A 23399-nucleotide genomic window follows, 5' to 3' on the forward strand; every position below is an offset into this window, starting at 1 on the left:
TAAGTCAAAAGGTTTCTGCACAAAAACAAACCCGTTCCTGAAGATGTCGAAAATAATTCTAAAATAATTCAGATTGTTTAGGTTTTCCTAGAAAATCTAAACGATTTTTTTGTAAAGACGAAGCTGTGCTGTAATCAACAATTTTGCACGTTTGAGCCTTTTAACATTGACTGGTGTGACAGAAAAGCAACAAAATAACTAAAACTGAATCTCCTCTTGTTCCTGTCCAGCATTAAGCAAACAGCACAACTATTATTGATCATGTTGCTGTAATTCTTATCGCTAACCCTCGTGATGAAAACCTTTCCAGCCTTGAATTCGCTTTTTGAAAGCTAATGAACTCCGCAACATCAGTCGACACCAGAGACACCAGCATCTGCTAACACAGCGGAAACAAACACACACGCAAGGTGGATGAAAGCTCGGACAAAAGCAACATTTCGGGTTTCGTGTGTTTGGAATCCACCTTTGGACGGATACTTAAGTATTAAAAAGTCTTTGCCTATCCCTAGGATGTTCAGAGAATTTGTTTTATTGGAAAATATCTACTGGGCTACTTGTTGAGTCAGCTGAAAGATGTCTGCTTTAGACAGAGCAGCATTTCCTCTTGGAGGAGAGGCAGGACAACAATGAACCAAGATGAACTACATTATACAAAAAGTTGCAATGTTCATTTAAGACAAAACAAAAACAAAAAAACATCCTCCTATGCAGCTTAACAAGCAGTTCTGTTCATATTTTCCAAAATCTTCTTTAAGAGAACATTTGTTTTTGTAGGCTCTTGCCATTTTATTTTATTTTATACTTTACCTCACAGGACAGTTTCAATGCACTGTGTGCTGGAAAGTAAAGTAACTGTGCAGATGTTAATGAAAATAGGAGTTTCCACACCTGTTCATTCACATGTTTTGTGTGTGTGTGTGTGTGTGTGTGTGTTTGTCTTATTTTATGGCAACATAAAAATGTCTCTTAAGGCTGAATTAATCTCTTTAGGATGTAATTCCCGGTAGTAACCACTGGTGTTCGCTGTTTCTTCGTGTTTTTCAACGTGTGTGTGAGATGGCCTGGGAAATGAGGCAGAACAGTCCACCCATTGGTTCCCCTCCAGTTTCATAAGTTTGCAGCTGTGCTCACTGTTTTTTTGTGTGTGTGTGTGTTTTTTTAAAACTATTATTATTGTTGTTTACTTGAAAGTGCTGCTCTGCTGGAACAGTCGCTCCCCCTGAGACAAAACAATGTTTGGCTGCAACATTTAAAAATATATATATATATAATTTTTTTATGAACGCACAACAGGAAACAGTGTTGGGGCATCAGCTGTGACGGGGTTCATATTAATACTCCATAACATAGAAAATGTGCATCCTCCTTTGTCTCAAGCTGCCATCTCCATCCTTTGTGTGAATGCTGTGAAGGTGTGTTTTTACCCGCTCTGATTCTTCTACCTGAACACAACATTCCCTGTTGCCTCTTTCAGCTGGTGGTTTAATAAAAAAAGCGAATGATTAACAGACCAAACAGGAGTTGTCCTTTTGTGGTTTGGGCTGTGCAAATCCGGCGGCGTCTTGGGAGAGATGGTTTCTGTTTTCCCTTTGTCATAAATCTAATTTGTGCGAGATCAGAAGGCGCCAAGGCGTCGATTTCAGAGCTCTAAAATGGTCTGACCATATTTGTTTGTCAATCTCATTTGGGTGGCTCTCTTTGGGACTTCAGGTTCTGCTGACTCAGCAGAAATAAAATGCCGAGTCAGTGGATGCTGGTGCACTGCACTAAAGTGTCTGTGAGACAGAACAGAACAGCTGACACTCCCGCAGTCTGAATCGCCCTCACATGGTTGAAGAAGCGGCCGCTGTTGTCCAGTCAGCCCCCTTGCATCCGCTGAGCATGAAGAGCAACATTTCCTCAACGGCCGACAAAACCAGAACCACAAATTATGAAAAACTATCTTTATTCTAGATTTCCATGTAATGATTTCATTGTACAGTCTAAAGGAACATTTCAGGAAACAAACACTGTTCATAATCTGATGAGCATAAAAACAAAAAGGACAGCTGAGAAAACGTGAGGAGGCTGTTAATGTTTCAGAGCAACAAGGATGGAAAAAAAACCTACAGGGTAATGCTCTTCACAAGGCTGTTATTAAGGTCTGAATGTTACACTTAAGTGGTAGGGTTAAAAAAAAAAAAAGAAAATCAAACGTTATTTTGAATAAAATAAAAAAGGTCTATCTACAGTTCTGTAAACCAAGACCATTTAAAAATACTTATTTAGAAAAATAAAAACCTCAGCTAATATAGTAATTGTACTTTTCATGCTAACCCCACTTCCTCTGACTTAAGATTTTCTGTACAGGTTTGCTGCGTTTCATGAGTGTAAACTACGCTGACACACAGGGAAAACCTTCAACGTTTCCTTTCCAGAGAGGAAATAACCGTCGAGTCAGAATGGACACCGACTGCATGTATAAATATGCGGCTTATGCAACTTTCTTCATTAGCTTTACAGCTGCCTTCTGCAACATGCGCACTTCTGCAAAGATGAAAACATGAAAACACAAAAGATTTCTTTGTAAGAAAAAAAAAAAAAAGAAGACAAACAGCTGTAATCTTTCCTATCAAACTCAAATAAAGTAGTGACACTTTAGGCTAAAAAACCCCCCCGAAAACATTCACATCCCTCCAACACAAACCAAACCAAATATGAAAAAAAAAGACAAACGGCATGTACCTTTCCTTTCCTGGACAAAATGATCAGACTGTACAATTTCAATAAAACCGGAAAACGTAGCCCATCAGGAAAGGAAAAATGAAGTTCAGGCAGTCCGTTTCAACACACACATGAACGCCGACACCGTTTTTAACCCAGTGAAACCTCAGGTTTAAAACCCTGAAAGCTTATTTTTCCCAGCAACACATTCCCTCTGCGAGCAAAACGAATCAAATCTGATCACCGCTGAAGATTTTTTCATTTTTCTTTGTCTGTGGAGTAAAAATGAGCAAAATCCCTGGAGAAAAATGTCAGTGGAGATTTAGCATCTAGTCAGCAATGTCATGTAATAAAAAAAAATCTCCAGAAGCTGTGATACGGTTACCCAGCATCCCACAAAAAAAAAAAACTCATCTATAGTTTTTTAGTCATAGTTTCAGTTCAGATCAGTGGATCACAGGTGTTTTGAAACGATCAAAATACAGAAACTTCATATTATCACCATGTTTGGACATTAAACGGCATCTTATTGCTTAAATCAACACATTTCCCACTGGGGGTAAAATAACTTATTACAGTAAAATAACAAAAACAATCTGGTATTTTCCACCAAGCAGTGACTCCTCGGCTCTAATCGGCAGCATTGTGTTATTTCAAGACGAACTCGTTTAATCGGAAGAATTCAAGGTCCAAATCAACCTCATTCTCCGCAAGTAAATGTTGGAAATGACCATTTTTCTTTATTTGCAGTTGGGAGAAATTTCTCCACCTTATTCTGGGGGGGAAACGGTGGCGACGGCCGATAATCACATTATGAAGACGAGACACTCCTGCGATCAGAGACTTATTTGCCAGCCAATGAGAAATCAAGATTAAAGCGGCCGAAGAATCAGAATTTAAAAACGCGTCGCAGGACGGAGGAATAAGGTGGTCAGACGAAGCCAAATATGTTGATTTGAATGAAATCTGTGAAACCAGGGAAACTGAACATTTAGTTTGATGTTCAGTTGGGCGGCTGCAGTGATCTGGTGCTTGAAGCTGGACGAGCTTCTGGGCTTCAAGCTGCTGACGCTGCAGAGTCACACAGCCAACTATGTCGCTCTTAAGGGAACAAAACCAAAAATCTTTGTGTAAAACTGCATTTGAATCATAACGGAAACATAGTTGTTTTTTTTTAAGTATATTTTTCCCAACGAAAGATTACACACGTTAAAATAGCAATGCTAGTAAGGGATAATACTTCTTAAGAGTCTGGTCTCTTTTTGTTAATAATTAAAATCAACTACAGCAGCTTGAACTATGTCCACAGTGTTACTGGGCAGACTGAGGAATACTGAACACACACCGCCTGCATGTTTACTTCAATAACTAATGCTGAGGACTCCGCATATGTGACAATAAAAACATCCTTAAAAGCACCTTCATACACTGAAGAACTTCACAACTAGGCAGCTTAAAACAAAATTAAAAAAAATCCCTTCACTCCCAGCGAGTCCGTCCCACTTTTCTCATCAACATCCCCGATAGTGTGATACGATGCTCAAACTTCATCGTCCAAAAACACCAAACTAAAATGAAACGGTGCAGGTCAGCCTGCTTGCTGTGACGCAGCTATAACAAGTCGTTTGTTATGTGGCGAGTTACATAACCGCTACAGTATGTCAGGGCTCCTACAGAGGCTGCAGTACTAAGTCCTCAACTCGCCACTGAACCGGATGCACACTGAGATCCTGAGGTTTAGGAAAACCGATCCCTACTGGCCAATGGGGAAGATGCATCCCGTCATGCATGGGCTAGAAAACAAGCTAAACGGATTAAAAAGCTGAACGTTGTTCCCAAACAGCAGGAAAATGTCTGTTTTCAACACTCAAGACGATTTTCCCGCGCATTCCCAGTTAGCTTGTCTCGTAGTTAGAGGTATGGTATAAAAATCGTATTTGCAGGATTACAGCATAAACATTATTTGGTTATAAAAATACGTTAAAAACTAGCGTTTCAGGAGATGATTGCTCAGGGTGGCTTTCCCCCCCCGTTTTGAGAGTCGAGCATGCGTGTTAATCTTCTGACAGACGTGTGTGATCCTCCCAATGGTTCTTTCAATATATATATAGTTTTAGAAATCTCCCGAGTGTGTGTGTGTGTGCGCGCGTGTGTGTGAGTGTTTCTGTGTCCGTGTGCATCGATTTACATCGACAGTGAATGCAAGTACACACAAACGCACACAGGAGGCGTTTCTCTTTCCCGTCTGGAGATCACCATTCGACTCTGTAAGGAAACGTAAGGCGACGGGGAACAGGAACACGGCTCAACTCTGCAGGGTGTTTTATTACTCCTCCTCCTCCTCCTCGTCGTCATCCTCGTCGTGGCAGTGAGTGATCTCCTGGGGCGTCTGGGGGAACAGGTTGGGAGGCTTGATCTCGCTGAAGGAGCGGGTCAGGTGGTTGCGTTTGCACTCCAGGTCCTTGCAGTCGTTGCACTGGGTGCGGTTGCGCGTGGCCAGCGGCGACTCCACGTCGATGTCCACGTGGGCGTGCTCGACCGTCGACTCGTGGGGCATCTGAGGGACATCGGGCAAATGTTTAATGGCGAAATGAGCGAGTTATGGCGAACGGACGCTTAAAGTCCGGGGTTCGCTCGTGGTTCGTCGGGAAAGTCTAAAAACATTTTGCGATTGAAAACAATACAAATAAGCTAAAGAAGACGGTTTCAGTTTTCTATTAAACAATATCATTTATTATTATTAACAAGGGCTGTTTCCCTGAGCAACAGCTCTTGTTGTTCAGAGCTGTTTTTTATACTTATTTATTCATCAATTCCTAACGTCGCAGTTGTTCTGCATTACTTCGAGAGATGCTATTTTTCTTATTCTTCTTATTTTATGTCTTGAAAATTTTCTCATGTCCACTTTATACACCTGACTGGCCTAAGAAAAAAAAACACAAATTTAACAAAAGAAGAAGAAAAAAATGCCCCAATTTCAATAACTAACATTTCAAATATAAACCCATGATTTCAATTATACAGATCAAGAATAGCAATAATAATAATCAGGATAAAAATATTCATCACATTGATCAAATCTGTCTGTTTCAAGGTAATTGACCTTCTTGCTCAAATTAAGTGCTTAAATCCTACACAGAGATCAAAACAAAGTCCTGACAACACAAAATTCAGCTTCTATTGGAGCTTAAACTCCACAAGAACGTTTTGCATCCGGTGAAGTGAAGCGTTGGCCTGGAGTGTGACCTTACAGACACTCACCAGCACGTGCGCGGCTCTGAACAGGTAGCTGAAGGGGTAGTACAGCAGGTTGATGAAGGAGGCGGCGTACAGGTCGGCGTAACGCATCACCTGGGAGGCGAACAGAGTCTGTCTGGAGCCGCTGCGGAAGAGGCTCCCCATCATGCCGTAGCACATGTCCATGTCGTGCGTGACTTTCTGAAAAGAGGAAACGGGTGAGAAGGAACAGCGCTTTTATTCCGAATCGGCCAAACTGACACAATGTGAGGAGCTGTTGGGAGGTTGGAGGACGGCGTAGAAACTCTCCAGCTGGTGTCAAAAGCTTGGGAACAAAGGTGGCGCAGTGATTTAAAACAGCAACACAGGCTGTACCTTGACTCTTCTCTGAATAGTGCTGATGTCGGGCCTCTCGTTGCTGCTGCTGTCCAGATGTCTGAGGAAAGAGGAGGAGAAAGACGATGAGTTCAGGGCGAGGAGGTTAGGGGGCGCGGGGCGGAAACGCATATCAGTTCGCTGACATGTAGGAAGTCAGAGAGGCGGTGTAACAGCGAGCTATAAATACGGTCAGTAAATGTGGTTATCAGGTGGCCTGCGTGGGCCGACCCCTCCGCACTTCACCCTATTGACCCCGTTGTTCTCTCGGTGTGCATGCCTTCACACGGGCTGCGGAGAGCAAAGTGCAGCAGAGCCGGCAGTGTGGTCGGCCCGGACGCGAGGACAGCGGGGTGTGATGGAGGACAGGAAGTGGACGAAAAGAGGGCCAAAGGGGGAGCAGCTCTTACTTGTAAAGCTCTGCCAAGAAAACGTCCAGGCTTTGAAGTTCCTCAAATAGCGCTGCGAAACATAAAAGGAAAAGCAAAGTGTCAGCGACGAGGATGTGGCCCTGCACATTTAACCCTTCGATTCGTCTCCAGTAACGTCACATGACAAAATCCCCCGCAAACAAAAATGTGTTCTTAACAAAAAATAAAATCCTTTTTTTTTTTTTTAAACTAGCATTAGAGCCAAACATGGTGATTAAAAATATTAATGAGTAAAAAAACATTTAACAAAACAATATCAAGTGTTAGAACATTTTAAGCAAAACACAGTGACAAAAATGTAAATATCTGGAAAGTCCTAAACAAATGAATCAACTAATAAACCGTTTTAATCTCTAACCTGCTAAGTTGTTGCCATGAAGTGACTCTAGTTTATTATTTGAAACAACAAATGTGATTTATGGTAAAACATTATTAAAATCTAATCAACTATCAAACCTGTGTAGGTTTGATAGTTGATTTTCAGCAACTATCAAAGTATTTTAAAACTTTGACCCGTAAAGATTTTTCTACATAAGTCTCTGGTTTGTAATTTATTTGTCAAAATACGTTTCTAACGTTATTTATGTTTAAATATTGCAACCCAGTAAATGTGGTGCAAACACAGACCTGGTGACCAAAACGTCACCAGGGCTGTGACGTTTTGGTTATTACATTTCATATTAAAGGTTTCTAAGTTTAACAGTGTGTGACAGTTTCTCTTTTATTTTTATACAGTTATATTAAAAAATAATTTGGTATTATTTGGTCATCTTCAGTCTTGGTTGAATTAAATTTTAAAAAATGATGCAAAACTTTCCAGCTTGACATAATCAACTTTTACTTAGCATTATTGGTTTTATAGTGAGTTTTGATTACTCAAATCAAATAAAGATATTGTAGCCGACACCTCCTGGCTCTTTGAGGTTGTCTAGGAATTTTGACTCAGGCCTGATTCTGTCTTATTTTGAGGTTCTCATGCTACCAAAAGATGAAATTCAAACAGCGTTTCTCTCTTACAGCTCTTGTCGGTCCAAACGTGCAGCTCCTGGGCCAGCTCAGGAATCACCAGGAACGTTCTCCAGCCCTGACGCTTCTTAGACTTGAGGATGTCTCCGAAGATATGGTCCCCGATGTACAAAATGTCCTTCCCTTTGGCCCCCAGAAGGTCACACATAATGTCGGAGGAACCTTAGGGAAATAACATGTTCCTTAATTACACCTCCGGCCCTTAACTGCTAAAAATAAGAAGTAATCGGCAGTAACACTGAGAAATTGAAGGCATGCTCATCTCACCTCCTGAGTACACTATGCCGTGCTGCAGAGGTCCTGTGTAGGTTCCGATCTTTAGACGTCCTGTGGTCTGGATTAAAACGGCCCAAGTAAAAATCTTCATCAGACTAAACACATCCGTTTTTGTAAAGTTAACGACTGCATCGATTTCTTTCGCGGTTGGACGCAAATTGCGTTAACCGTTATCGCTTCGACTTTATTTTTACGCTTTGAAAAATTATAAGTTGTCCAAACGCTGAGGACGATTTGACGTGGCCACAGAGTCTACGTCCTGCTTCGTGTCCGCTCACCGTGTCGACCTGTCTGAGAACGGTTCCCTCCCCGAAGAAGACGGGCTTCCTGGCGTCCACCAGGATCAGGTCAAAGTAGGACTGCCAGGGCTTGTGAGCGGTACCGGGCTGTGGAGGGTGGAAACCCAAACAAACCACGAGTTACCAAAAAAAAAAAAAAAAAACTACAATAAAGTGACACGTTCTTCACTTTCTACCTGCAATTTCAGTAAAACTGATCTTACCTTTGGGCCGTGGGGAAAGTCAAACAGGTAAGTCATAATTTTCTGTGAGGAAAAAGTGTTTGGATGTAAATCGCCCGTATCAAAAATTGAATAACAACTAACTGAACAATGAAAAAAATAATTTCGGTTGTTTTCGTCGAAACTGTTGGCACTCACGTCTGTGTATTTGTAGTCGCTGTTGGTAGCCAGGAAAACCTTGGCCACTTCGTTCATCCGGCTCAGGAGAAGTGGGAGCTTCCCCTGATGGGAACAGAGAAGAGAGAAAAAAAAGAGAAAATAGCTTTAAGCATCTTCACAAAGAATGTGACACAGTGTGTGTGGCTCTCACAGCAGAGGACACCTGCTGCATGCAAAGTACTCACATCTCTCACTACGTATTTCTCCAGGTTTTCCACGGTTTTCTCCTTCAGCGTTCCCTGAAAGAAAACAAAAGAATATGTAATTTTCAGCATGTTCTGGCACGCTGGACTTTTTTTTTGGGGGGTGAGGGAGGTTCCACACCATAATAATGTTACCTAAATAAATAAATAAATGGTTGCATGAACTTTACCTTGAAGTGAACCCAGTCCACCGCGTCCCGAACGTCCTGGAACATGCTCTTGTAGGACATGAAGAGGTCGCCATCCTTGAAGCCCGTTTCACAGCTAGGGAGGAGGGGGAAAGAGAGACACGCGCACAGCCGTCGGACAGGCCATATCTTTACAGAGAGTCTTTAAAAACATGACATTTGTTGCTTTTTGTTTGCTTTTAAATGGGATAGCCTTCCCTTGTTGGAGGGTCCCCAGCCAAACAGGAAAGCATTCTCCCCCTAAAAGACCAACAACCAGGTTTCAGAGGACAAAGGACATGCAGCCATTCCAGATTACATTCTCAAAAGAAATTAAAAATCAATTACAGGCCATAAATCCTCCTTTACAGAAGTGCTAAAAAGATTATGGAAGATTATTTCATTTTATGTGGATAGTTAGTGAGATTTCCTTTGACTGCTATTAATCTGACAAAGATCCATGCGCCTACTATCTGGTATTAAAAATATTAAAAATAAACAGGTCTGACTGAAGTCCCATGAGGAAACCATTTATTAAGAATTAGCTGACATTAGCCTTTAGGACACCGGGACACTCCCATGCTTCAGGCCATTTGCTCTTGCCCCCGTGTGGCTTGCAAATGTCTTTGTGTCAACATGCAGAACTCAGAAACTTGTTGTTGCACGACATGTAACCTGGCAGAGATGTTCTTACCTTGCGTATCGGTCACAGTTGGAGAAGAAATCCACAAGACAAGCAAAAAGGTAGGTTTCTTTAAAAAGAATAAAATAAAATGAAATTAAGTCGGAGTTTTGCTTAGGTGTAAATTTTCCAGAGCAGTCTCCACCAACCTTACCTGGCAGGTTGAAGAGTGTGTTAAGGATATAAAAGCGCTCTGTGTCGTCCCTCTGGATAAACTTGTTGGGGTATCGTTCACGGATATCAGGACTGGGAGAATAAAAAACAAAGAGAAAGACAGAGAGAGAAAAGAAAAATATATTTACTTATATATATATAATTTGTTTCTGAGATGCAGAAAGAAAACCAGCTTACCCTCGGAGGAAGTTAAACCCGTGGACACAAACCAGGATGTTGCCATAAGCATCAACCTTCAGTAGGTTTCCATACATGGTATCAAACACAAGGCCTCTGAACAGGAAGGGGGAACAAAAGCCACACACTTTACTTTATTGGGACTTTTTCTGACAGAAAATCAGCAAGTAATGAATAATTGTGATGCAGCAGGGAATGACATGAATGGAAGAAATGCTACAGCTGAAAATATGAAAAATGCACTTCTGGTCAGCCCCTTTTAATCAGACACCCACACACAGAGAGTCTGTGGAGGAGTTTAAAGCTAAACCAAGTTAAATTGCAAAAGAAGATTACAAGTTTTGGAAAGTTCTGCTGCAAAATGAAGCTTGAAGAATATGTGGTGGGACTTGAACAATGCCTTACTTAACATCTCATTTTACATTTTCACAGGAACCGTTCAGTATTTAAGGAAAAAGTGGATGAATGGGTCGGCCATCAGTGTCAGAACAGCTCTTGCTGTGTCCAGTTTGGTCTGACCTGGTGGGAAATGAAGGATCGTAGACGAAGCTGAGCAGCTCCTGGGGATAACCAATGGACACCAGCCTTTCTACCGTCAGCTCAAAGCCCAATGACTCGTACTCAGGTGACTTGTAGACTAAAAATCAAAACACACAAATATTTAGTTTAACACATTTCAATAGAGTTGCAGTTCTATTGAACAGAAGCGGAAACAGGTTTGTGTTTAATTTTCTATCAGCAACATCTTTTTAGTTATGTAACTATGAACTGAAACTTTGATACTAATAGTCTTTTAATGTCTCATCAAAGTGATGAATCTAACAAAAGTTATTTAGCTTTCTGGCTAAAAAACAAAATTTGTCTGACTGAGGTTTGGACTGAAAACATATTTAACTAAGACTGCTGTAGTGCCAATGCTACACCAGTAGGTGGTGAGAGAATACTGTCAAGATAAGCTTGAAATTAAAAAGAAGATGCTGAGCATGGCTAAGGCTGTGCTTGGCTAAAGAAGCTCCCAAAACAATTGTAGCTTGTTTAGCTTGCAGGAGACCTCTGCTTTATCGTTTAACTGATTAATAATTGGATGGGAAAACGTGCCTCATACAATTAATCAATTACTAAATCAGTTGACAATGAGGTCAATAGGTGACTCATCACAATTAATAATTTCAGTCCTGATACCATGTCTCCAATTTTAACTTATGCCCAAAAGACAGAGTCTAATGCCGTTATTCTGTTTTTCACTCTCTCGCGGACCCTCCCCCTCCAGACGGCCACTCTTCATTTTCTGCCAGCTCGAACGTACAGCACACAGCCCCGTAAAGAAAGCTGATCAAGTGTGAAAATAATAAGGCCTTAAAATTTCAGCTGCAGTTCATAAGAGCTCTGCGGAGACTGACGAGGCTCTTCCTCGTCGTCGCCCGGATTCGGTATTTACGCCATACTCTGGAAATATAAACATAGGCTGATGCTAAGAAAAGGCTGGCACAAGATTAAAATGCCTTCTTAGGCTGGGGGGAAAAAAGTAGGAATTTGTACAGTTATAAATACGCAAGAAAGAATGTCGTCTGTGTTGTCGGCCTCCCAGTGGGGCGCAGGGAGGACCCAGGGGAGCTGAACTGGTTGATGATTCTTAAGGGGACAGTAAAGTAGGAGGACAGCAAACAGCGGACAAAACAGGAAAACATCTGCAGTGTTCTGTAAAAAACACACAGCGGCAAGCTAAAAAAATGATTTGAGCTGAAGAAAACTAGCTAATTTTTGGGTGAAGTAAAACTCTCCGTAAGAACAAGCCTGCTCCTGCATTATAATCATGCACTGTGTTGCAGCTCGGCTCCCCCCTCCTCTCCTCTGTTTTTCTCACAGTAAACTGAGGCTTTGGGCTCACTGCCCAGAGCTGTTGCTGCTAACATCCCAATCCACTCCTTTTTGCTCACTTGTCGTAATCCTCTTGAAAGTCTGAGGTACAAAGCAAAACAGGAAACAACAAAGAAAAAAAAAAAAACATCTATTTTGAGAGCTGTTTCCCCTCAGTCACCTTTGCCATCATCACTCGCTGTATTTAGTTCAGTGGTTTCACTGAGTGTGCTCGTTCCCTCACATCAGTGCAATCAGTCCTGGCTGAATGAAAGGCCAATCAGGCTGGCCATCTATCACAACTATGTTTTGTTTTTTTATTGTAAACTTGAAACATAATTATACACCTCCATAACTCAAATGAAACACATACTCCCTTTTTAACAAGGGACAGGCTAGGTTCAACCTCTAATTACTTCAAAAGGCATTTAAATCCCTTTACATTATAATCAATGCAATGCAGTCAATGCAGATTACTGAATCCTTTTTTTTTTTTTTTTTTGCAATGTTTTGAAGAAATACGAGGTTCTTCTTAGCCTGCTCCGCGTGGTCAGAAAGGTCCTGGTTAAGTGACTCTCCAAAGAAAAGTAGGACCAAAACTCCTCAACAGTGACGTAAAAATACTTCATGGCATTAATCGCAACCTGTTACTAGGATCAGGAGAAGACTACTTTCCTTACTTTGAGACAGATTGTTTTGGATCCCCTTTAATAAATAAAATTGTCATGGTTGCATGATTTGGGTGTCGCCCGTTATTATATAACTGTTTCTTTTTGAGTGCTTGACAGTGTAGCATTTCTGCTCTCCTGAGGTCTGTGCTAACCAGATGTAGCTCACATTTCTTCTGCTGTCATTTGGACACTCAAACAGAACTAGAGCCACAGAGAGAGATGACTTCATCTTCACAAATATGTCAGATCACGTCCTTGATCAGATTATTGCCAGATAATTATAGTCCCACTGCTCCCATTGTTGAGCAGTGTGTTGTCTCCTCTGGGTTTTGTAGGCCAGGTCAGCTCGGGCCCGAATGTAACGCACACCCTTCACCCAGAAGGTAAACAACCCGCATCGCTCTTCAAACACACAACCTAATCCAAGCCTCCCAAACGGGGACACAGTGACTGAACCATGTCACATAACCGTCTATATTAAGGAGCTAACAATATGGGTCTTAATTTATCTGTTTCCATCAGTGTGCAAATGAAAGCCTCGGTTTTAGAATCAGGACACGGCGAGGCCCACTGTGGAAAAATACGAAGACTCCGGCACCGCCTCGGGGGCCGACATTAAGCCCAAAGTCTGCTGGAAAACTAGGACAAAACTGATAGCATCTCAATGCAATCTGGGTCTAAACAGGCTGGTGCAACTGTTGCACCAGCCTGCTGCTATTAACGTGCTCCCGTTAGCCGCACAGATAAAGCAAGGCTGACCTGTCTAATATTGATTTAGCTTAGAAAATGTCACCAAATACGCGATGTTTGAGGGCTGTTCCCTTAAGAGTTCGCCGAGGTTCGAATTTTTCATGAGGTTTAGCAAATTTGTAAGAATAAAAAGTTTTATGTAAGACATACAAAAAAAGTTCTGATAATGTTTATATAAAACATATTGGATGTTACATTATTTTTTTTATAATTAGTAAATAAATACAGGTTTCAAAAGTTGAACCTGGGATTTTTAGTTTTGGTTAATTTAAATATTAAACATTTGCATAAAAGCTGGCAAATCTATACAGCCAATAGAAATCTAATTAGTCCAATGTTTTACATAATGAGGTCAAATATTCACATTCACACTGGTCACCAAATCCAGAGACAAATTGAATATTTGGAATATTTATCTTTAAACTGAAATGTTAAATTAAGAAAATTACAATAAGAAGTTATATTTTTTTAGTTTAGATATAAGAAAAATGACAATTAGGAGGATCCTAATCCAATTTCTACAGGTTCATACACTCTGCATTTCTATTTTAATGTAATTTTCCATATTTGACTCAAAAAGCATTTACTTTTCCAGCGTCCTCTTTAAATAACACTGAATTATGCTTCTCATTGGACTGTTTGGTAAAGAACCGTCTCACTGGTCCTTATGCAGCTGATCCAACTTTAATGAGTTTACACTTCATAAGCTGTTAGTAGTTAGATCACAACATTGCTTAAAGACCTGTGATCAATGTATTCTAGACTTTAAAAGATGTGGACAACCTGCAATAAATTAAATTATTACAGGTTAGCCTTAGAAAACCCTTCCTGTTTTCTAAGGTTATTTTTGTCTGATATCAAAATTTGATTGAAGCTCGGAAACATTTAAGCGTGATAGAAAAGCAAAGAAGGAATAACTGGAAGGGAGCAAATGCTTTTCGCTGCACTACATTCAATAAACGCCAAAAAAGAAGACGTTACATCAGAACTGTTTGGAGTGCAAATCATATACGTCTTTCTGCCTCTTTAAACAACATTGTTCACACGCGTTGCAAACATGAACAGTTAAAGCCTGTTGCCGTCATCCGGTGGCGATGTTAGGCAGCAGCTATTCAGTGAAACTGATGAGGCACTTCAGTGATGAAAACTGTCCGAAGATACATGATAGCCACACTTCTAGCAAACATTAACACTTGGTAACAAGCTCCCATAAACTGAGTCACGTCAACAGCTGAGCATCTGGAAAATCTCCTGCTATCCAAACGCGGCCTCCAGAGCCTCACAGGAACTGCGAGTGAATCCCGACCTCAGGGGAGCCACCGCTGCTGAGCCCCACAAACAAATGTGACCCGCTTTTCAAAGGCGGCGAGCATTTATTTTTAGACGTGTGGAGTCCAAAAAAACTGGAGTGAAGTCAGAGAACAACAAGGTAGGGCATAAAGAGAAACACTTGGCCCATAAGTTATTCAACTTACTTTAACTAACCTGTTCTGATCCTCAGCATATTGGAATTTAATACATCACCAGGATCTGGAGCTGAGGGGACCTTCATCAATTCAACCAGTATTCACAGTGAAACTGTCTAGAGTCTATCTTTTTATTTATTTTCAAAGGATAGGCTTAAAAATAAATCCAAATATATAAAGTTAAACAACACTAAAAATAAAAAAACTTAATATATAGGAGGTTTTTACTTCCAAATATTAAGTGCAGTTTCTTCATAGTCGATCAGATTTTTTTTTTAATCCCTGCTTTTGTGAACGGAAATAAGTCGCGTCAATTAATATTCAACTTACCTGCTAAAGTGTAATCCATATCAAAACCAAAGCACTTGATTTTCTCCATTGCCAAGCTTCTATTGACGAAGATTCTGAAGAAATAAATGGACAAAATGATGGAAACGTGTAAGTTACATTGCTATGATTAACAATTGGACCGTTAGAAAGTGTAAAAACTCTACAAGAAAGCTGCATTTTCTCACATCAATTTTCCAAAGTCACAGTGGAGGCGTACTTTATAGAAACTACTGTGATTTTGATTTGATTTTGCTCATGAAAACAATATTGCAAAAGTATGAAAAACATATCAGAACAGCTGTTCTTGGAAGGCTGTAACGCTCTCTGGCACACGGAGCAGAGAGCATCTGGCAACATTTGGTCTATAAATTTAACATCATCATCAACTTTTAAACTACAGAAACTGAAGAAAATCATTAATCGTGTGAAATCCAGGAAAAATGGACGACAGCTTCAATTGTATTTCCTTATAAATATAAGGAAATCATCTTTCAAATGTAGAAACTCAATGTTTACGTAGCCATGTTTACGTAACCATGCCGCTAACGTCAGGGCAACAGAGCCCCTGTCTCTTCAACGACTCTGATTTAGCTGAATATACAACAGATCTCCGTTACAGAAAACCAAACAAATCAAAAGTTCAATCTGCCAGAAATGAGATTTAATCCAGTTATAGAGACAACTATAACTGCTTTGAGGTCTTATAACCTCAAAGCTGACTCGGTGCTTATGTGATTCCCAGTCAAAAATCACATAATCCTGTTGAAAATCCAAGAATCCGTTGTGAAATACCTGGCAGCAGATCCGTAGTGAACAAGCTCCCATTTAGAGTGAAGTCCAAGACACGACTGGCAGTGCATTCTGAGTGAAATAAACATCAGTTTGCCTCTGCGTTGGTCTGATCTGCTCCAGCTGCACGGTGAAGCTCTGGCACCCTGAACAATAAACTCCCCCCCGGCGCCCTCCCTCACTCTTTGCTTTCTTGTCATTCAGAAATTTTCTGACTTGTTGCAAAACTGATTGTGGCCCTTCTGCGTCATTCTCTGTTGTTGTCAGTCGGGGTCGGGGTCGGGGGGTTGTTGTTGAGCAGTGCGATGATGTTTGTTTGCCCCTCAAAGACATCCAGAATAATCCCAAGTCAGGGAGGATCATGAGAGCCGGCGGCCCGGGTGACAGCTGCTCACGTTCCTCAGGTGAGGCTCAGAACGCACACAGGTAAGCTTCAGATCAATCATCTTCTGGACTCATTTATCATTCACACTCCAAACTGTCAGAAGACTTTGACAGACATCCGCTAAAATTTTTCCCAGGGAATTACGTAGCTCAAATAGATGTAGTCTAGTTTATATGTGAGGGTTAATGCAGCATTTATTCTTGATTCTCTGATATTTCTGCTTTTTGAAGACTTTAATTTCGGAGAATCTGGATTTTGAAGTAATAATAATAAAGAACCCTGTCACAAGATCAACTTGTAGCTATTACATAGACAAACAAACAAAAAAAAAAAAAAAAAAAAAAACAAAAAAAAGAAAAATCAGGCCTTTTCTGCCTGACACCAGTTTCTGGCTTTTATTTTTGTACTCCTGACCTGTCCTTCCATTTCTGACCGTTCCTATTTTTTGTTCTTTTTATGAAAAATACAAACATAAAACAGAAAAAAATAAAGCGCCACAAGCTCTTTGTCAGATGTATTAGTTTTGAATCTAACAGGAGATAAAGGGATTTTAAGATTGTTCCCATCTTTTGACCTGGAAAGAGCTGAACCAGTCGACTTGTTCATCACACCCAATGGAATAAAAAGGTCACAACCAGAGATTTTTTCATAAAGAATTTTGCCAAAGACTGTTTAACCCTGCTTAAAGCTTCTAGGCAAAGCATAAACAAGAGGGGGAAAAACACTGAAAACAATGTTTGATTAGATTTTAAGTTTAAGATAAAAGTTGAAACCTGATTTCAACTTTTATCTTGAAAAAGTTGAAATCATTCACCGTCCATTTAAGTAACAATGTATACAAATGTTATCCCCTGATTATTACAATGCTAAATCTTTACTGTTTATTTCATTACTTTAGTATTTACTGATCAACAATCAGAGTAGTGTCCTACTTTATTTTTAACATTTCTGAGAGCTGTGGTGGTTATAAGTCACTTTGAGCCAAGGATTTGAATCTTAATCTTTCCTATTTTTATGCGGATGACATCTAATATGCAACCTTTGGCCGGAGGGCGGTGGGAGGCAATGAACGGCCATAAAGGATAATCCATGCTCCTCCTGAGCTCGCCTATATTGAAAACGGGTGTGGGCGACTTGATTACTGTAGTCAGCCTCGACTTTGGTCTTGCTGACAACGGCGTACAAACATCTCCGACGGGCCGTGAATCCAAGAGAAGCCCTTAATTACTTTAGCTGTAGATGGAAGCAGCTGCGGGACGCCCTGCCAGATTCTTTCCACTCCTCGCTAATCTCACGCAGACGGCGATTGGACTCTGGGAGTTTTATCTGTGCGGGTCAAAGTCATCCGTCCGTTGTGATGTGATCTCCGGCCTCGCTCCGTGTGACAAACAATCCCACTTACATAAATGTTTGAACTGATCAAGAACTTCTTAATACGATGCGAATGTATCGTATTAATGAGCGGGGAATTGCTGTCCTGCACAGCACCTGTGGCTGTTTTGCAAGCACAGGCGTCTGATGGGAGGGGCGGGGTCGTGGACCGAGCGACCTTTGCCCCGACAGGACACACAGACCCAACAGATAAGTGACAGTTTTATAAACCCTCTGAGCACGGGATATGATATGATGGCAGGGAGAAACAACAGCGCCCATTGTCCCCCAACCCTCCGAGTTAAACATTAAACAGCCACTCACAGTGAAATACTGTAACCATGAACGGATGTTTCATCACAACAAGCCGAGTTCCCTGCCCCCTCCCCTCCATCATCACACAGAGCGAAGACTATCAGAGGCAACAGCGATTGGACAAAATAAAGGACAGATTCATTTGAATTCACTGCCAGTTGCAACAAGACATATTTGCTGACCGACAGCAAAGTTTTGATTCATGCATTAATTTCCTGGAGCCCAATAGTCTGACGACATTTGCTACCAGGTAGCACGAAAAGCTGCACAAAGTCAAACAACCGGCCTTAAGAAATACGTGACTGAATGTGCAATCAAAGCTGGCAATAACCCAGTTTGTTTGACAGAAACTCTACACAGTGGATGAGTTCTCAGACCACAAGAGCATGTTTCTATATAACTTTTTTTTTTTAGCTTGAGAGCATGTATTTGAGTGTCTTGAGTCAGAACCAACTTAAAAACTCTGAAAGCACAGAGTGGGCTCGTTGCATTTAAAAACACTTCATCCAGTGAGCAGCACAGACTTGTTACTTCTCCGCGTCAGGAATTATATCAATCCTCCATCAGCCTTTTAAGTCAGACTTCTAGTTTTGCTGCCCCTACCACATGACGGAAGCAGTGGTTTTCTATATGCTAATGAATGCGCTAGAAACAAAAAAACATGGTTCCATTTCAAAATGGGCAATCGATGAGCAAACGTTGTGAAGATTAGCTTCTAAAAATGACAAGAAACCATTCAGAAATTCATTTTCTAACCATCCAGAGTCAAATTGCAGAACGCAAATACAAACTCCTGATATGTGACCTTGTACATACATTTAGTTACTTCTACTACTTTAAAATGGTGTCACCGTTAGGGGTGCACCGATTGCAGCGCTCTTGCTGACCACCGATCTTTAAGAAGCCTGACGTGGTGATTACAATTTTGCCGTCAACTCTTTTCTTTGGAAAGTTGCTACACTGGTGTCAGTGGAGGTGACTATTGCTAACTCCGCTCATGCGGATCCGGTGAGCGGTTCTGTAAGCCGGTCTGCTCTCACAGCAAAGCGAAAGAGGACTTTGGTTGATTTTCAGACGTTTGCGTCGGTAGATAAAATCAATTTCTCAGGCAGGTGTCGGCCGATCGCCAGCCTCCCAAAATTAAGGAAATTGCGGCAGATTTATTGGCGCACCCCTATTCACCATAACATCAGGAAGATCTCAATAGAAATTTATTTAATTTCTCTCTGAAGTCTAAACAAGGTGGTGAGGAATAAGTAGCAGAATTGTATTTTTCTGATGACTCGTGAACGCACCACGGCCTGGTGATGTCTTCTGCCTGCCAACCCTGAACGCAGCTGAGCTCTGGCTCAGACAGACAGGAAGAAAAGGGCCCAAAAAATCCATTAAGATGTTGTGGTCAACCAATCTGAGCCAGTCTTTTTCGACCCGATCCAATTAGGTTGCGTAACAGTTCTTGTGCACAATCAGCAATGTATTTTTTTGGTCCAGTGTTTCCATATGAATTCTGGTAAAAAATAAAAATAAAAAATTGTTTCCTGCACATATATGCAGGGGAGACTTTTCATTTTTACATTTTTTTTTTTTTAAGTTGAGTGTGATCCAGAGAGAGGAACCTAAAGACATTCAAACACCCCGTCAGCCCCACGACCCACCAGTCTGGGGAGCCTTTCCCAGAATAAACAGCAGGTTTATTCTGGGTTGTGTGAGATTCCCCATTTCTGAACTGAGCATCCAGCTGGGCAGTGATCCAAATGAGGTTCTGCCAGTAAACCATTTCAGCCAGAAGAAGAAAACCCATGATTCTGCTCTGGTTCAGGTTCTGGTCTGAAAAGGACTCAGATTTTTCTCCTCCGATTCAATTCCAGATCTTTTCTTCTCCCATGTGTTGTTTTTTTTTTAATTCAAAAATACTGTTGGACATCTTACTCAAAATTAGGCCACCAGTTCTTTCTTTAAACAGACACCAAAAACCTAAAAAGGTTCAGTCTTTAAACTGTTTAATAAAGTGTTTTTTTTTCTTCACATTTTGTTTTTTAGTTTATCTAATTATTAGAAAAGGTTGGTCTTACTTCTAATAAGTTGATTCTGAACCTTACTACTGACCTGCTGCAAGAATAATTCACTTATAATTTAAGCATTAATATTGTTAATTCTTACATAAGAATAGAATACAAACTTTCGATTATCCCTTGTTTAAAACGTGTCAACACAGCCGCTCAGTAAAGAGGGATTCAATCTTCTCCACACATATTAAGACTTGATTAGTGTTATTTGCCAAACAACACAATAAAATAGCTTAGTTTATTTTTTGTTTGCCCAAAAATAGTTTTGTGAAACATGATAATAGATACAGAGGATTCTAGATCTCAGGATAACATAATATAAATGTGCAGTCAGTCTTATCCATCACAAGCTGACAGCGCCACAGTTCGTACCATGCTTGTCATTCTACCTGGTTGTTCTCCAGGTCATTCATAGATGAGCTCCTTACCTGTGGTAGGGCTCCCTCCTGTACTTTTTCATGGCAACGCCGTCCATATTGGCTGGCAGGTCTGCATAGTTTTGCAATCTGTCACTCCATGAAGTCATCATCTTTTAAATGTGTCAGTGTCTGGGGAAAAATAAAAAAAAGCAGGTGGGGAAAAGTTCTGAAAGAACTGGATTTATGTCTGATTCACAATTGCTGTTTTAAAACTGAAGTATTAATTTAATGTTTCCAGACTACTTGCATCTGTCTCTACATGCACACTTATGATTGTTCATTTAGCATTTTCTGTGCAATTGTTCTGTCCATGTTTTCCTGTGAAACATTCTGTATGATGTCTAACTAAATGTAAATAAGTAGCAAGTACTGCTACTGCAGTTAGAGCAGTATAAAATGCTTCTTATCACTTCTGAGGTAATCAATAAAAATTTATTTATTACTATTTAGACACAAACAAAAATATTGGATGAAATAACATTAATGATTATGGTTTTCCTGACCAATACTGATGTTTTCTCTAAAGTCGAATCTGCTAAATTTTATTTATTATTTGAAGGAATGTTAAAACACCTGAAAAATAGCAACAAAAAAAATTATTAAAGATTTTAGTTTTGAATATAACAAAACTAATAAGATTTCAAGATTATCCATATGTATGCATCAAAGCATACCTCTCTAACTCTCTATTTGTCTTTCATCATGTAAGAAAGGGGAAACTGTAGCAGGCTTGTTGTAGCCAGCTGACTGGCAGTGTGCAGAGATACAAGCTGCTTCACTCCCATCAATGAAAACTCCAGCAGCTCGTCTGACTGCATGGCGAAAGAGTGGGGAATGAGGAACAGGGCAGGAGATAAACCTGTTCATCTCAAACATCCTCCGTCATTACATTCCAAACTAAATATTGATTTTAGAAAATTGTTGAGGCTGAATAGATTAAAAAAAAAACCTGTCTGGTGAATTTGCTGACTTTGTTAGCTGTAATTACCAGTGCTGTGTTTGTGCTTCCCTTGCAGACACGGTTTCTTCCTCAGCTGAGTACTGCAGGAAAGGAGGAGCAGAGGCAGCTGCTGCTCCTTCTTCTACTTTTTCTTTTTTTACGTTAAATGGAAGCAGGACTCGAAGCGACTTTTAAGACCTGTCAAAGACCCCTGTTGATTAAAACTCACTGCAAAGCTCGCGCCATAGTCCGACACAACACAGCGAGACTTTTTTTATGCTCGTGCTGTTTAGCTAGTGTCTGTGTGACGGCCTGATTTGATGGACTTTGACAGATAAGTCAGCTCCTCTCGGGGACTCTTCCCCCACTCTCTGGTCGAGTTGTTTAGGTCTCCGGTTCTGGACGCGCTTCGGTCGAAAACTGTCTGCTCAAAACTACAGCCGCAAAGAACACCTTGTCCGCCGCGACTCCAAGCATCTCATTACATTGGCTAACAACCGTCGGCTGTTTTTGTTTTTCTCCTTCTTCCTGACTGACAAAGACTGAAAGGGCAACAGGAAGCAGGGCTTCACATAACTGCGCCACGCTATCGCCCCTTGACGAAACACAAAGAAGAGAGCTTAAGCAGATTTCTCCTTACAACCGACGCGTTTCAAGCACTCACCTCCGAGTTCCTGGATAAAACCAATGGGCCGTCCGTTGGTCTGAGCATGCGCTGTGAGCCGCGTCAAAGTCGGAGAAAGCGGGTGTTTTATTTCTCTCGGAGCGGCTCGACTCTTGACAGCGGGGGGCTGGGAGGCGCGGCGGCGGCGGAGACTCAGCGGAAAGCCGGGCAGATATCAGCGTCCGAGCTCGGATAGCTCTCAGCGGTCTCTGGGAGATGCCAGCTGTTGTTATGAGACGGCCGGAGGGAGGCGCTTGTTTCTGCGTGTCACAAAGAGGCGGACCCGTCCGGCCGCCGTGGCGGAGACACGTGACTGCGTCACAAGAGGCTTTCAGCAAGAAGGGCACAGATCACAAACGTTTTCTTTATTTATTTATCAAATAAATAAATAAATCAGTAAGACTATGGAACACATTTCATTCTGGGTTTTTAGTGTATACCAATTTGTAGAAGTCAGAAAAAGTAATGTGACATAGTAAACCACCATTATTCACTATTATTACGTCTAAAAAAGTATTGTGTAAAAGTGAAATATTTCCTGCCAGTCAACTCACAAAGTGAAACAAAAAGCGATATAATACTAAAATTTGTTTCTTGCTATTTTTGTGATTAACGAGAAACAGATAATCATAATAAAAAAATAGCAAAAAATGGTGTCTTGGAAAATTAGAATACTTTTAAAAAGTTCATTAAAACCAAGGAAACGGAGCACATCATCCTAGTTCTGAAGTCCTAACACTGTCACTCATAAAATAGATTTGAAAATACTGTTGTTGTTGTTTTTTTTTATAAATCACTGACACCAAAATACATCAAAGATCTTCTGGTGTATATACCTATCAGATCACTCATGTCTTCTGGTTCTGATCTGCTCTGAACCAGAACCAGGACCAAACATGGAGCAGCAGCAGTCAGCTTCTAAGCACCACAAACACTTGAGTTCCTTTACTTCTCCAGGCTAAAAACCCACCTGTTTAGAGTTGGTTTGCAAACCACAATAAATGAAACACTGACCTACATTTTGATGTTTAACGATGGCACAGAGCAAAATGCAACGTTAACTGGTTCACTGTGTGGTGAACTTTATGACTTTGACTTTTTGTTTTTATGATGCAAAACTTGTCTTGTCGCTGAAATCTGCTGTGCAAATAAGCTTAACTGATTGAATGATTAATGAAGACATGCTGTGTCACACCCTAGTCAACCTGTAAAAGTTTCTGAAGCCTTTAAACGGTCTGTCCAG

General features: G+C 40.8%; 1 protein-coding gene across 4 annotated transcripts; it reads right to left on the reverse strand.

Annotated features, from left to right (window-relative positions):
• Positions 1-1931: 1931 nt before the first annotated feature.
• On the reverse strand, positions 1932-22486 carry nt5c2b (5'-nucleotidase, cytosolic IIb). Of its 4 annotated transcripts, none has more exons than XM_055040940.1 (18): positions 22157-22486; positions 20562-20681; positions 15208-15281; positions 10653-10770; positions 10134-10229; positions 9937-10028; positions 9795-9852; positions 9104-9197; positions 8916-8969; positions 8710-8793; positions 8554-8595; positions 8330-8437; positions 8043-8109; positions 7767-7937; positions 6729-6780; positions 6319-6379; positions 5968-6144; positions 1932-5263 (listed from the first exon to the last, which is right to left on the reverse strand). In XM_055040940.1, the coding sequence occupies exons 2-18, from the start codon at positions 20660-20662 to the stop codon at positions 5033-5035; spliced, it is 1680 nt and encodes a 559-aa protein (XP_054896915.1). In that variant the 5' UTR covers positions 20663-20681; positions 22157-22486; the 3' UTR covers positions 1932-5032. The 4 variants fall into 4 exon arrangements, with proteins under 4 accessions (XP_054896915.1, XP_054896916.1, XP_054896917.1 ...); XM_055040941.1 differs by lacking the exon at positions 22157-22486 and adding an exon at positions 21541-22150; XM_055040942.1 differs by lacking the exons at positions 20562-20681; positions 22157-22486 and adding an exon at positions 16000-16102.
• Between the last annotated feature and the right edge of the window lie 913 nt (positions 22487-23399).

This window comes from Poeciliopsis prolifica, unplaced genomic scaffold, assembly GCF_027474105.1.
Source record: "Poeciliopsis prolifica strain line A6 unplaced genomic scaffold, Auburn_PproV2 SCAFFOLD016, whole genome shotgun sequence".
Classification (NCBI taxonomy): domain Eukaryota; kingdom Metazoa; phylum Chordata; class Actinopteri; order Cyprinodontiformes; family Poeciliidae; genus Poeciliopsis; species Poeciliopsis prolifica.

Excerpts from the sequence above, each read along its gene's own strand:
- nt5c2b (XM_055040940.1), bottom strand. The coding sequence starts at position 20,662 with ATGATGACTTCATGGAGTGACAGATTGCAAAACTATGCAGACCTGCCA. Across the intron at positions 10,771-15,207 it reads TATGGATTACACTTTAGCAG|TCTACAAGTCACCTGAGTAC; the intron begins GTAAGTTGAATA and ends TTTGATTTTTAG. Across the intron at positions 8,110-8,329 it reads TTCTCAGACAGGTCGACACG|ACCACAGGACGTCTAAAGAT; the intron begins GTGAGCGGACAC and ends GTTTTAATCCAG.